Here is a 14,003-nt window from a genome sequence, read left to right as displayed (position 1 = left end):
CGTGGCATCAAAAAAAACATACAGTCGAATTGAGAACCCCCTCCTTTTTTTGAAGTCGGTTAAAAAGGCACCTACCTGTCATTAGATCCTACTATCCTATTCCCTTTGCAATATTACTTATAAATGAATAAATTAGGCATTATTATGTTACGATAGAGTAATATTAAACATTAAATGTGTAAGCTTATGCTAGGTACTTTAATCATACAAAATATGATGAAGAATAATAGCAAAATCTTTCTCCGAAAACGTGAATGTAGTTTTGAATTACCGCTCTGAGGAAGACGAATCAATACATCTTTCCCCGAATACATATTTAATCTGCGCTAAAAAACATATTTCAAGCTTAAGTAGCCCATTAAACTTAAAAATACCTAATAAGACCGACCAAAAAGACTAGTATTCAAAATTCGTTAACGCGGAATGATTAACTGCGAATGACAGCAATCAATTTACGTCAAAACAAAAATGAAGCCGCGCGCAGGTTTCCGCAAATAAAGTTATTTTTGTCTACAGATATAATTATCTGTATAAATGATAAATATAATTTTTGATATTGTATTCGTGCCACATTATATCATCTAAAAAATTATATCTGTCCAGCAGTTCTTACAACGGACAGACTAACTTCTGAAATAAAATCGCATCTGATATTGTTTATCAACAAATCAAGTAAAGATGAACTGTCGAAGACCTCGAAGAGCGCGTAAGCTTTGGGGAGAAATAGAAGAAGAAGAATTTGATGAGTCTATAATGCGTGGTGTTAATTTTAGTCCTATCATAGAATTGGGTATGCAAAACATCCCGGAAATATCTATCACCGCTAAATCGTCGCCTATTGAACTACCGAAAGCAAACTTGATCACTCACACTATACAGCTTCATGCTTATTCGAGGCAGTTGTCAACTATACTGGAGCAAGCTGAGAGTCCTATGTTCGAGGGTGCTCGGCTGGACCTCTCGAGTCTACCAGCGCCGCCACCTGAACCCTGTATGAAATCAGAACATGAACCGAACGCACCAATAAACTTTCTAGAGAAACTTTACTGTAATTTTTCTCTCGGCATAGGTCCAGTTGTGAGGCCTTTCACTCCAGAAAGTCATAAGCGAGCCTTACGACAATGTGCTGCGATTAGCATAGGCCATGTTGGGATCCCTACTTGCACGAACACAGCTCTCACTGCCCTAGCAGATGCCTTAGACATATACATGACAAACTTCTGCAAATTAATGAGGAGTGTCGCAGATAAGGAAGCAAGTGGCTTAAAGTCTGGATTCCCTGATGTAATAACAAAAGTACTTGCAGACTTGAATGTTGGAGATTTACATGAATTCTATGACACTCGAGTAGTGAAGTATCATTCTAAGACTAAGAAGAGGAGTGAGGAACTGAGGGCACGTCTTGAAACCTTAGCTGTAAGAGAAATGGCTCCACAGTTGAAACTTGAAGAAGTACCAGAGCTACACTTTCCAGCGGCTCTAGATGGTGCATTTACACCATCACTGGAGCCTGGGTTCCAAATGCTGCACAGTTTAGAACAAGAACAGTTGCAGGGCTTGGAGCTCCTTGATACTGTATCAACAGAGGATATTAAATTAGAGCCTATGGAGTTTGCTCAACCGGAGTCATCAATCAAACTGCCATCTTTGTCACCCAGCTTGGGTGTTGGCCCCAGTACAAGCGCTGGCGTTGGTCCAGGGACTAGTGGTATACCAAGTGCGAAAAAGAAGAGAAAATAATTGTAGTTATTTAGCTAGTACCTATTGTAGTTGTATTTTTCTTAGTATTGTAAGCTCTAGACTTTGTAACGTAAATTGTACCTTGGTGTATAAATATATAATATTGTCTACCTACTAAGTTATAAAGTTTTATTCTACCTCTGAAACTAATCATAGGCAATGTAAATTAACTGTCAACATTATCATCCAATAATTTTAATTCGTTATTTTAATTATATGTAGCTTTCATCTGTTTCAATGGAATAATGTAAAGAGAAAGATGTGATGACGAATGTTTTGTAGACTTATTATAACTACGCAAGATCTCCAGGCTATAATGTGTCTAAATTATGATATTAACGTAGATATTACTCAGTGCAGAAGGAAACTTAGTAGCATTTCATCCTCTCTGTAATTTTTTAGCATCACACTAGTTATGACCAGATGCATTGCATGCAACAAGAGTTCAGACAGATCGATATCTAATGGACTAAAGGGATAACTAAAGTAAACAATGAAACCACATTCGTAACATAGCACCAAATAATTTATTTCAAATACTGTGTTTAACAAAAAGTGCTGCCGAAAACCAATAGTTACATCAGTGTATTTACAACATGCAGATAAAATGATTGTCTGAATTATATACTAGTCAAAAATCAAAAATTATATGGTCAACTATTAACCAGATTTCATTTACAATAACATGTCAAATTACTATTTTATCACAAGTTTTTTAATCTAATTACTAAAAGGCACTATGTGATTATTTATGAAAGTACAAAATAATGGGTTACTGATAGTGAAATGACGCCTTGATGTTATTTACACAAAATGTATGACTGCAACAAAGCAGAAGGCTGCAAGGCAAGTTCGCCTTGAAGCAACAGTTGGTGCTCATAAGAAGTGACAACCATAGATTCTTAAACAATTAATGACTAAGGAAAAAGCTAACATAGATCTGGAACAGACATTTAAAAAATAAAAAAGTATTCATAAAAAGTTAATAATGGAATTGACTTCAATTGTAATTTCAAAGTAGCGTTCCAGATCTATGCTTCTTTAGAAAAAACTTAAAAATTACGGAATGAAGATCAGTAAAGCCCATAAAATAATATTGATAGTAGATTACTATGATACAATGTCAATTGCTAGTGCCAGACAACAATTTCAATGAGACATGAACCTGTAAGACTGTCCTAAGTAAAAATAACATGTTAAAACTTACTGCCTTTTTTATTTACTTTAACTTTTTTATAAACTGTTATAACCTATCCTAAGTTTTGAGCAAAAAGAAGAATCTCATTATCATTTCATGTCTCTACTCTTGCCCTAATGAAACACTATTCTAAAAAGTAAGGACTTCTTTGACTAACTCAATAATAGTCAATAGAGGAAACAAGATTTCTCCCACTCAAGAATCAGGTCTTTAGAATTTATGTAGCTTTTAGAAGTACTACTTAAGCAGTAAGTTTTTACATTTTGTATTAACTTTGGACAGAAACACAATATTAGAACGAGGGTTAATATCTGGTAAGTAATTATGGGCAGAATTAAAACTAAACTAAATCTAAACTATACATTTACACCTCAACTTGATTGTTTCTTTACTTTTTCTCTGGTGGAGTTGTCTTCCTTCGTCTGAATAACAGGATGTGAGGCTCTGGAAGATAGAATGAAACAAATTAGTAACACAATCTACCACATTTACTGTAATAATAATATGTAATAAATGTAACCCATTACTGTCCCACTGCTGGGCAAGGGTCTCCTCCCGTAATGAGGGAGGGGTTAGGCCTTGAATCCACCATGCTGGCCAAGTGCGGGTTGGGGACTTTGCATGCCTTCAATAAATGTATTAAACAAATTTTTAGGATGACGATGTTTTCCATCACCATTGGAGCATGTGACAATTATTTCTAATACACACATAACTTCGAAAAGTCATTGGTGTGTTGCCTTGGGTTCGAACCTGCGACCACTTGCATGGGAGGTGCCAATTTATACCACTGTTTACTGTCTGATTTAAAATTTGTAGCAGTTAATATTCAATCTATGACTAAACAAACATATTATTATGTATATATGGACATAGTTTGCTGGTGCAATACCTGCTTTATGTGTAAATGACAAATGACATCAACACTGAATCCTGACCATCAATAATAATACAACCTTAGTGCGAGTTCATTTAACCAATAATTATAAAATATATTAGTTTTACTTCATTATGTCTTATTAAAAGAACTGAATATAGTCGAAGAACTCACTAATCAGCAAACTTTCGAGAAAGATTTCATATTTAACTAGCCAAATATACAAATAATTCAACAGTTAATCAACTTACCAGGTTGGTGTGTCATGTAATGCACCCATCCTTGACTCTGTTGCACTCCAATACCTCGCCACTCCTGCTCCGACATCAAGTGGTTCTTGGGCACCAACTTCACCATCTCTTTAGGTAACACCACATGTCTGCAATTGACAAACAACCAAATATTATTGGGATTACCGAAGGAAATATTTAGGATTTTTATAATCTTTAGACATCTTGCAGATATTAAAGATTATACATTTCAACTTAACTTAAATAATGTTTAATTCACATGGTATTCAATTTAATTTAGGAGACTGAATTAATTATAACAATGTAAAGTTAATATGTTGCAATGATTCATTGGAGCTTTCAAAATTAAGATAGAGGTACTTGGTTAAGGCTTAACCCCTTTTATTCTCTCACTGTTTCTGTATCTTGAAACAAAAAACCTCTTTTGTTCTAGAAATTATTTTACCATGATATTGCCAATATAAAACGACAAAGGGAAAAAGACTAATCTTATGTATGTATCAGTTAAAGGAAAAACATATTTCTAATTGCCAAAGAACAAACTTTGATGAGTCAAAGTGTATCCAATGTGGCAGGTGCATGTTAGTAAACAATAATATAATAATCATCATGAAGAAAGACTCATACACCAGTAATTGTCAGTTCTTGAAGGGACCGGCAGTCAAGGCAGTTTTGTTCATGTTAACTTTTTAATTACAAACATTTATCAAAGTTACTCTATTGTTTGCTATAATAATACCATTTTCCCAAATACATCTCCCAATATATTCTTAAAACTATTCATACTGATGATAGGATTCTACAACGTTCGAGAATCCTTTACATGTTGAGGAAACCAACATTCATACTAAGTTTATTGGTTATAATTGAATGTAGTAACAAACTGAACTTGTAATACCAAAAGATTATATAAATTAGTATCCACCATAGCTATTTACCTGTATTCGTGTTCTTCATCGTAGTATTTCTCTGAATAATAAATTTCTCTGGAAGACATGGTGACAGTCAGAAACTTTCCAAGTACCGGTGCAGAATCTCCTTTTCTTGGGAAACGCAATGCTTCTCAGAAATTATTCGACCTTAGGTTTAAATTGACGCCTCTTCAAAATCAATCACAGTTCAGAGTTTTGGAAAATCACAAAGAAATCTTGCACTTGTAACAAACACGACGAGGAATCGTTAACGATTTCAAAATTCGAAAAACGACAGTGTTGCCAGTTGCTAAAAACAAAAACAAACTGTCGAAACGTCCAGAAACAGTAAGATGAAAATGTTTGGACTAACATTCTGAACTATGTTACAGAAAACCGAAGAATCAATTTATTTTATTATAATTTATCGCAAACGAGAAAAGTGTGTTTAATACTGACTTTTTTAATGTAATTAAAACATGAGACTGGTTATGTCCAAATTCAAACGAGGATTGTGACCATTCTTATAATATTTTATACTAACTAAAAAACAGTTTTTCGGTAGACGATCGATGGCGTAGGAACTAGGATACGAAGAGACTATTTTCCGAATTCACCAAACTGCGGCAATATTACACATAGACTAAAATCGGAAAAAAACCGAAAGAAAAAGAACACAACCATGTCTTTAAATATTTTTTTATTATTGTAGTATATCACAGAAGTTAATAAAATAATACCTTACACATATAATATAATATTTACATTTACAGTATGAAAATAAAAAAGTAGCTTGAATAAAAAAGTAAGAGCTATGTTTTATCAGCACTTTCTCTGGAGCCTTCATGTTTTTTCACAGTATGTCTTTCTAAATCGACTTTTTTGGTGAACTTGGCGGGACAACTAGCGCACGAAAACGCTTTGCCAGTATGAGTGAGTTGTATATGGCGTTTTAAATGAGACGCGCGGGTAAGTCTGAGGCCACAAATACAACAAACATGTGGTCTATCGCCCGTGTGCGTGAGTAGATGTTGTTTTAAATCGCTGCGAGTAATAAATGCGCGGCCGCAAGTGTCGCATTCAAAATTCTTCTCGCCAGTATGTCGTCTGAAAGAAAAAAAAATATTTAAAAAAAATGTAAAATTTAAAAAATATTGACCCTTGACACTACTATTCACTAACAAAGCCAATTAAAAATTTAAACATAATAACTCTGCTCATTAATTACTTAAATTAAAAAAAAATACACTGCACATTAATTACTTTGGTTTACACCTTGCTGAAGGCATGGTATGGTACTCCTTGAAATAGCGTTACTACTACATTTTAAATAATGTTATTACTTTGTATGATACTGCAGGTGTCCAACAGTCCGGAATGAGCGAGGGCACAACATACACTGGTATGGAGTTTGTCCAGTGTGCTTTCTTCTATGAGCGGCCAGACCTGCTGACTGGGCAAATGATTCACCACAAATTGAACATTGCAGAGGTTTCTCACCCTGAAAACACAAAGAATACAATATTATTAAGATAAAGAATATATAATATGGACACTTTGAATCTTTGAAATGAAATATTAACTGGTAAATTATTAATAATTCTTAAATGCTTTAGGAGCACTTGTGAAAATGCTGTAAAAATTCTTATTATGTCGTACTATGTCTAAGCTTCATAATATCAATGAGTATGTAAGAAAATTACTTACAGTATGAATTCTAATATGAACTTTAAGATTTTGTTCCAATGAGAAGTTTTTGTTACAATGTGGACAGGAGTATGGTCTCTCTCCCGTATGTGTTCTTAAATGAGTCTTCAGTCTAAATCTGCAAAATTAAATAAAAACCAAAACAAATTAGTACATTTCAAACTCTTTGTTTTACAGATTATTTTATCATATAGTTTAATTTATATGTCATAGGTTAATAATTAGGTTTTTAAGCTCTAAGTCACAAGATATTTATAAATAATTAGATAAAATTATTTTCATTTTAATTTTACAAATTACTTTGTAACTACAAGTTACTTGCCTGGACGACATAACTTTTCCGCAAGTAAAACATTGCTGTTTTCTAGTATCTTTTCGATTATTTTTATCTTTTATTATTAATTTAGTATCATTATCTATAAAATCATCAGTCAAGACTGCTTGTATACTGTGATCAACACTTTCATCTATCAATAGTACCTTCTCTGCTTCACTCTTTGGTGATAAAGTATTCTCATTGTCAAATGTAAACTTTTCATTGTCCAAAAGTATATTTTTATCGTCATCTATAATTAATTTCTCATCATCGCACTGCTTAGTCAATAAGGCTCTAAGTTTAATATCAGTGCTTTCACATAACTCTATAAAATCGAGGCACTCGTCTAATTTTTGAACACATTTTGAACATATCGTTTTTGGCAGATCATCGTCAGGAGTTATCTAGAATAAATAAAACGCATATTAATAAAAATAAACACAATTCTTGTCGGCGTTTTCGTACTACTTACATGTATTTTCGCTAGCGACATTATCTTTGTAGATATCATTATATGGTCATTCTTTTTAAAAATACTAGTCAATGGTCCGTGATTCAAACATATCCTGCATATGTTAGTAGTCATTTTACGTATTATTATTCGTAGTATTTTACATTTACAGTTTTTTTACTACAAACAAAAAGTAAATAAATGTTGAATGACAGTCGACTGACATAAACTTTTTAATAAGTGTCACCTAGTGAAGCGATCATAATCAAACAAAAACAAAGCATTGACAAAAAGCGTATTTATTTCAACTAAATATTTTAATCTAGTTGAATATGAAAGAGCTTAAATAGTGCAAACAATGAAACATTATTTCTGATGATAAGTACATATAATTTTAAGAAAGTTCTCTAAGTACCCAGTGTGACCTTTGTTTATGGTTGCTTATCGACATTGTATATTGACCCCATGACCCCAATGTTGACAGATAGATAGTAAGCGGTTCGCTTTCACTCGCCTCACTAGTGTCGCCCAGTCGGACACTTGACGTTCCGCTGAAACTTGTTTTGAATTTTGCGTCCTCATTATATACGATTTGTTAATAAAATGGCACCGAAATTGTATCATTACGGTATAAGTGGACCGTCACGTGGAGCTTTATTTTCTGCAAGAGTTATCGGGGCACCGATAGAGATTGAAATTATAAATTTATTCAAAAAGGAGCAGTTCAGTGAAAGTTTCTTGAAAATAAATCCACAACATTGCTTGCCTACTTTGGATGACGATGGTTTCGTTATTTGGGAGAGCCGGGCTATTGCGTGCTACTTGGCTGATAAATATGGAAAGGATGATCAGTTATATCCGAGAGATTTAAAACGGCGCGCTGTTGTCAACCAGAGATTGTTCTTTGATAGTTCGTCATTGTACGTGAAGATCCGAGCTATTTGTGTAAGTGGCTTATAATCTTTAAGTACCTATTAACGTAATTTTCAACTCACTTCTATTTGATAATAATATAATTTAGAAGCCACCTATAGATACTTCTGGGCAACAGTACAACAGTAATTAATTGTTTTAAGCCATTCATCAAACTTTAAAAAACTTTTTTTTTCAGTTCCCAATATTATTTTTGGGCGAGACAGAGATCAAGAAGGCACTGAAGGATGATTTGAACACAACCATAGGTTTCTTAGAAACTTTCCTGACTGGCAGTGAATGGGTGGCTGGAGACCAGCCAACTATTGCCGACACATGCATTTATGCTTCTCTGACTAGTATACTGGTAAAGTCTTTAAAATTTTTCTTTTCGTTTTTTGAACTTGTAAATGTATGTTTGGAACTTGACATATAATTTTATTTCAGAAATAGAATATGATATTTTGACCCGACTCAATTTCCACTCACATTATTTGCTTCTTTTTTTATGAGCAGTGGCCTTAATTTTACCTAGCAATTCTTCACTGCAAATTGAAAAATTAGTATAGGTAGATACATGTTTATATTTCAGGAGGTTGGGTGGGACATCTCAAGTTTCCCAAACATACAAAGATGGCTCAAACAGTGTGCTAAACTGCCTGGAGCATCAGAAAACGATGAAGGTGCAAAATCATTTGGAGAAGCAGTCAAGAAAAATCTAAAATAAAATACATATTATCTTACATAGGGTCATTTCGCCTGTTCGCGTCCATTTAGTGCAGTTAGCAAGTTTGAGGGAGAAAACAAAAATGTTGCAGCACTAGTTTCAATTAAAAAAATTATGTAATGTGGTGACTATATAGTCTAGTTTAATATTAACTTTCAATTTCGTTTGTAACATCATGAGTTTTTTTTAAGAAAAGGCAAACCACAGAATTAGGCTTTTCACCTACTTTGCGTCCACAAAATCCAAATTGCGTCCACCCTGGGACTATTTCGCGTCCACTAGCTAAGAAAAGGTATGAGGGGGTGATATTATTAAAGAAATGTAAAGAAACACTAGATCTTATTAATTTATTTATTTAAGAATATATCTAATTATTAAAAAAATCTCTTGGACCTAAAACTTTTCCTGTTTTTGGACAGAAAGCAAAACCGCTTTCGTCTCCATTGAAAACTCATTTTGGATCACTTAAAATATCTTTCTGATTCATACTTTCCAAATATTATTCAAGTTCTCTAAACCACAATCTGATTGATTCTTCTGTTACTAGGGCTCTAGCTTTATTAATGCCCTCCGCATTCTTAAGCGATTATTCTTTATTTCTGGCCAAAAAAATTTCAATCCACTTTGACCTGGACGGTCATCTTTGAATTTATTTTTAATCTCCCCGTCTCGAATGATTTTCTGAACAGTATCCAATAATTCCTGTTTTTTCACTGGGAATCCACATTTGGATGTGTTGAGAAGCCATTCAACTACCTTTTTTTCACCATCTACACTTAGCGTTGGTTCTGGTCCCGGTTTCTTTACTCCATCTGGTCAGCGCCCACTGATTTTATCCAATATTGTGGTCTTGGGAATTCCATAATCTTTACATACTTGACTTACAGATTTCTTTTTCTCTCGAATGTCGCTTAGAGCTTTCTTCAAATCTTCTTCTGTATAAGTTTCCTTTTCCTTCTTCTTGTTTGACTCTAAAGAACTCATCTTAAACAGAAAAAAGAATTATAGAAAACATTTAATGGACCTACTAGATTTAAAATACTGAATAAAATAAAATATTAATATTCATCCTATTATCAGTATTTTACAAAAAATAAAGCGATTATTTAATAAAGACGGACGCGATTTGTTACAAGATTATAGCCTATAGGAATAGTGTGCGTCCACGTTTCGATCTATCTTTGTTACTTTTTCTACAATCGTAATAATGTGGACGCAAATTGGGTATTACAATTGTGTAACTTTAATGACAAAATGAACGAAAACCCAATTTGTTTTAATATTTTAATCACTCAAAAATTAACAACGAACTAAAACGTAAATGGATGAGTTCGCGTCCATCGTGGACGCAAAGTGGTAGTTTAATAAATTCAGTGTAGCACTTCGCGTCCACCCTGTTTTAACTATTTAATAGATAAAAAAAAGCAAATTAGTAATTAATATAATTAGTTTATGTTATGATTCATGTCTCGAAACATCTATGTGTCCTCAAGTTCACATAAAACATAAAGAGACTTACCGCCAAACGCACCGTTGCACACTATTTTTTTTACTAAAATCCCACACGTCCGCACTCCGTTGTTGAACAACCAAAATTAACTTTTTTTTTACAGAGATTAATTAGGCACTCGGAGCTTTTGTCTATATGTGCGTGCTTCGTACAAATTGAGCTATTGACAGTTATAAAATTCACGTTCTTCAGTGTGATATTACATTTATTTGCAAGTATTTTTATAGGCAGGTTCGAAAATTGGACGCGATTTGGGTGATGGACGCGATAGGGCGAACTTACCCTATAAAATATATTTTTGTTACATAATATATTAAATGTTAAACTTAAAATATACAACAGACAGCAATAAAAATAAACCAGTTTCATTTGACCTTGAATGTTGGTTTGTTCATCTATTGTACAGAAAAAACGCAACATCATTACATATTCATTTTGTGACTTGATATTGCCATGACCCATGGGTCGCACTAGGTAAATATAACAATATAGAATTTGCATCAAAATGGAATTAATTATGTGTCTTTATATGGTGCAACATAATGTGACCATTTAATTTTAGGCACAATTTTTTTTGTAGAACTCTAGCGCGACTACTATGGCAGCCCATTCTAGAGATTACCATCAAGAAAGTCTAACGTTGAATAGTTTATGCCAAAAAAAGTAAAAAAAAAAAGAAAGCAGGAAATCCCGCCGAAAGCGCGACGTATGGTCACATTGCGCAATAATAATAATTTGTAAATAGACTACTGTCGAAATTAGCGTAGTGATTTTAAATTATTATTTTGCATAGTCATCACATTGACGTTGCATGAAATACATTATCAAAACAGATAGTTTTATCTGTTTCGTACTTATTTTTACATACACGCATCATAATAATTATTACAGCTTGCATATATCCATAGCAGATGTGAATGGTTAGATAAAAGAATTGATAATATTCAAAAAGTAATAATCTGCACTAGGTAGTTATAACCAATTTAAAAATAAGTTGAATATGATTCAGTTCAAAGAATTTTCCAACAATACTTGCAAAGATATTGAACAATATTATAGAGCCAACTTGCGAACACGGTCAATGTAACCCGCAAAGAAACATAAGTAATTCCAAGAAAATGCATGTTTTCGTTAATTCCCATACATAATAAACATGTAACGCAAAAGTATAATATGATATGAATATTTTATAGCAACAAATATTTGTTGTACATGGCTGATTTAATAATAATTCAACTTATTCATTCCCAGTATTAATATTTTGTGGTTATAGAATACATTATTTCAATATAAAATCCTACTAGCCATGTTTCATAACTACATATAAAACTTTAAAACTAATTGGTGCTCATTCCTAACTTGCCTTTTAATAACTGTCTCACACTTATATCCATAGTTGGACATAATTTGGATGACTTCATCCGGAATGTTCTCTCTGATAAGCAAGAGGTAGAAGACTCCATTATCTGCTAGTTTCTTTGGTATCATTTCCAGCAGTCTGTCAGTTACCTCTCGGCCCTTCGCCCCTCCGGCCCAACTAGCGGTTATGTCTGTCCCCCCACACTCTTCACTCTCCGTCACAACATATGGAGGATTAAATATAATTACGTCAAACTTTTTATTGATAAAGGAACTAGCTAAATCCATATTACACGCATCTAAAAGAACCTTGTTATATGCCGCAGTTTGCTTAGACATGACACAAGCTTTCAAATTGATATCAGTACTAATACAAAATGTTTGGGGAAAGGCCATACCAAAAGCGGAGACAACTACACCACTACCCGAGCCAACTTCTAAACAAAATGTGGGGTTTTTTGCTTTCAAGTATTCTAGATCTTTCTCTAAAGCATCAATGAGTAGAAAGCTGTCTTCAGCAGGTTCATACACATGGTCAAAGTCAGCCTTGTTGATGTGGTTTTGGTATGGAGTCTCCATATTGTTAGTTTATGCTTCCTCTCTCCGATACAACTCCACTAGTCCCCTGTTCTGGTTCTTGAGGCGGTGGTTCTGGCAACACAGCTGTACGTACACTCTTTTCTTTGTTTACCATTCGTCGAATTTCATTTAACCTATCCTGGAATTAAATATACATGTTATTCTATATAAAGGTGTGATTGTCAAAACTTAGCTAGTATAATTTACTAAATTTATTAACAGAATGATCTATTTTTATCTTAATTTCTAACTGCCATTTTCAATGATCTGAGGTAGATAACAGATAGGTTGCTATTTTTGAAAATGTCTATAAATGGACTTCATATAAAATAGAATAACTTTGACATTAGGCTGACAACTAACCATACAATAGATAGAAAGATATAAAATAGAAGAAAAATATGCTTTAACAGTAAAGGGAAACATAAAAATTGGATGTAAACTAACAAATTTTAAGATCAACTAACCTGTGAGGCCTGTAAAACATTAAGTACTACAGTAACTTTGTGTTTACAAGAGATAAGTTTCTTCACATAAGGATCTAAGTCTGGGTGGTTGTTCAGAGCCTCGCGGACGTTCTGCAGCTCTTCGTTCAGTGATTCCACTTGTTGTTTTAGTTCTAGCTGGGATATCCTGAAAAAACAATAAAAAAAATGGCGTATAACCATATTTTTCTGGATTTCTAAATAAATTGATAGCTGTTCTGAGCACAATTAACTCGACTTAACTTTTAATTTCTGATTTGTACGTAAAATCAACAGAAACTAGTTACGAAAAGGTGAGATAATGACAGCAAAATGTGCAATAGAAATATGAAAGACAATATCAAAATTTATAGTTTTCTCTACCTCGTAGCTCTAACCCTGTCGTCTAGCTGATCAACAGTGGGCTTCAGGAGCCCTAACAAGCCCTCAGCAAGTGTATCCCTCGTTGGATTGTCCAATAGGTTACCAGTATTCTCATCGGCCGATGTAGTAGTACTCTCAGTGTCATCCATTGCGTACTTACTAGAATCACTGCTTCATCTTAATTAGGATTTCAATAAGAAATAATCTACTTAGAACAGTCTACAAAAAATATTCGTAATTATTTAGTTCATCAGTGTTGTCAATCTTCATGTGACAAGTTGACATGACAACTGACAACTTTTATTTCATTATGTTGGCAGTTCGTACTATTTTTGGACGCGTTCCGAATTAATTAGTTGTACTTGCTATGGGGTTATTAAGCTTATTTGATCCTATACAATACTATACTTTATCATTTAACTTAAGAAAGATATTTTCTAACAGGTAATTTTAGCCCTTCTAGAACTATTTTCGTCAACTAGGGATCCCTATTCTTGATAAGAGGTTTTTGTATCGTTGATTGGAAAACAATGTTTTATAGTTCTAAACTAAGTACTCTTTGATAGCGTATACCTACCCGGACAGTACCTAAATCACTATCACCATCATTTTGTTCC

The 14,003-nt window shown here is 33.5% G+C and overlaps 6 protein-coding genes across 6 annotated transcripts; 2 read left to right on the top strand and 4 right to left on the bottom strand.

Annotated features, from left to right (window-relative positions):
• The first annotated feature begins 469 nt into the window (after positions 1-469).
• On the top strand, positions 470-1,858 carry LOC142980236 (STAGA complex 65 subunit gamma-like). Its single transcript, XM_076125573.1, has one exon. The coding sequence runs from the start codon at positions 679-681 to the stop codon at positions 1,738-1,740; it is 1,062 nt and encodes a 353-aa protein (XP_075981688.1). The 5' UTR covers positions 470-678; the 3' UTR covers positions 1,741-1,858.
• Positions 1,859-2,235: 377 nt separating this feature from the next.
• Positions 2,236-5,276, bottom strand: Cks30A (Cyclin-dependent kinase subunit 30A). Its single transcript, XM_076125578.1, has 3 exons — positions 5,005-5,276; positions 4,067-4,194; positions 2,236-3,382 (listed from the first exon to the last, which is right to left on the bottom strand). Exons 1-3 carry the CDS (start codon positions 5,061-5,063, stop codon positions 3,327-3,329), a joined length of 243 nt encoding a protein of 80 aa, XP_075981693.1. The 5' UTR covers positions 5,064-5,276; the 3' UTR covers positions 2,236-3,326.
• A 384-nt stretch (positions 5,277-5,660) lies between these two features.
• LOC142980235 (uncharacterized) lies at positions 5,661-7,796 on the bottom strand. Its single transcript, XM_076125572.1, has 5 exons — positions 7,473-7,796; positions 7,007-7,404; positions 6,685-6,802; positions 6,321-6,478; positions 5,661-6,084 (listed from the first exon to the last, which is right to left on the bottom strand). The coding sequence occupies exons 1-5, from the start codon at positions 7,584-7,586 to the stop codon at positions 5,790-5,792; spliced, it is 1,083 nt and encodes a 360-aa protein (XP_075981687.1). The 5' UTR covers positions 7,587-7,796; the 3' UTR covers positions 5,661-5,789.
• Positions 7,797-7,932: 136 nt separating this feature from the next.
• On the top strand, positions 7,933-9,735 carry LOC142980237 (glutathione S-transferase 1-like). Its single transcript, XM_076125575.1, has 3 exons — positions 7,933-8,396; positions 8,563-8,730; positions 8,956-9,735. Exons 1-3 carry the CDS (start codon positions 8,055-8,057, stop codon positions 9,088-9,090), a joined length of 645 nt encoding a protein of 214 aa, XP_075981690.1. The 5' UTR covers positions 7,933-8,054; the 3' UTR covers positions 9,091-9,735.
• A 1,093-nt stretch (positions 9,736-10,828) lies between these two features.
• On the bottom strand, positions 10,829-12,538 carry HemK2 (HemK methyltransferase 2). Its single transcript, XM_076125576.1, has one exon. The coding sequence runs from the start codon at positions 12,536-12,538 to the stop codon at positions 11,918-11,920; it is 621 nt and encodes a 206-aa protein (XP_075981691.1). The 3' UTR covers positions 10,829-11,917.
• Positions 12,539-12,542: 4 nt separating this feature from the next.
• Positions 12,543-13,663, bottom strand: Snapin (SNAP associated protein). Its single transcript, XM_076125577.1, has 3 exons — positions 13,387-13,663; positions 13,006-13,171; positions 12,543-12,677 (listed from the first exon to the last, which is right to left on the bottom strand). Exons 1-3 carry the CDS (start codon positions 13,533-13,535, stop codon positions 12,543-12,545), a joined length of 450 nt encoding a protein of 149 aa, XP_075981692.1. The 5' UTR covers positions 13,536-13,663.
• Positions 13,664-14,003: the final 340 nt, after the last annotated feature.

This window comes from Anticarsia gemmatalis, chromosome 17 (assembly GCF_050436995.1).
Source record: "Anticarsia gemmatalis isolate Benzon Research Colony breed Stoneville strain chromosome 17, ilAntGemm2 primary, whole genome shotgun sequence".
Lineage (NCBI taxonomy): Eukaryota > Metazoa > Arthropoda > Insecta > Lepidoptera > Erebidae > Anticarsia > Anticarsia gemmatalis.
The sequence above is the reverse complement of the archived record's forward strand: the minus strand, read 5'-3'. Positions and strand labels throughout refer to the sequence as shown.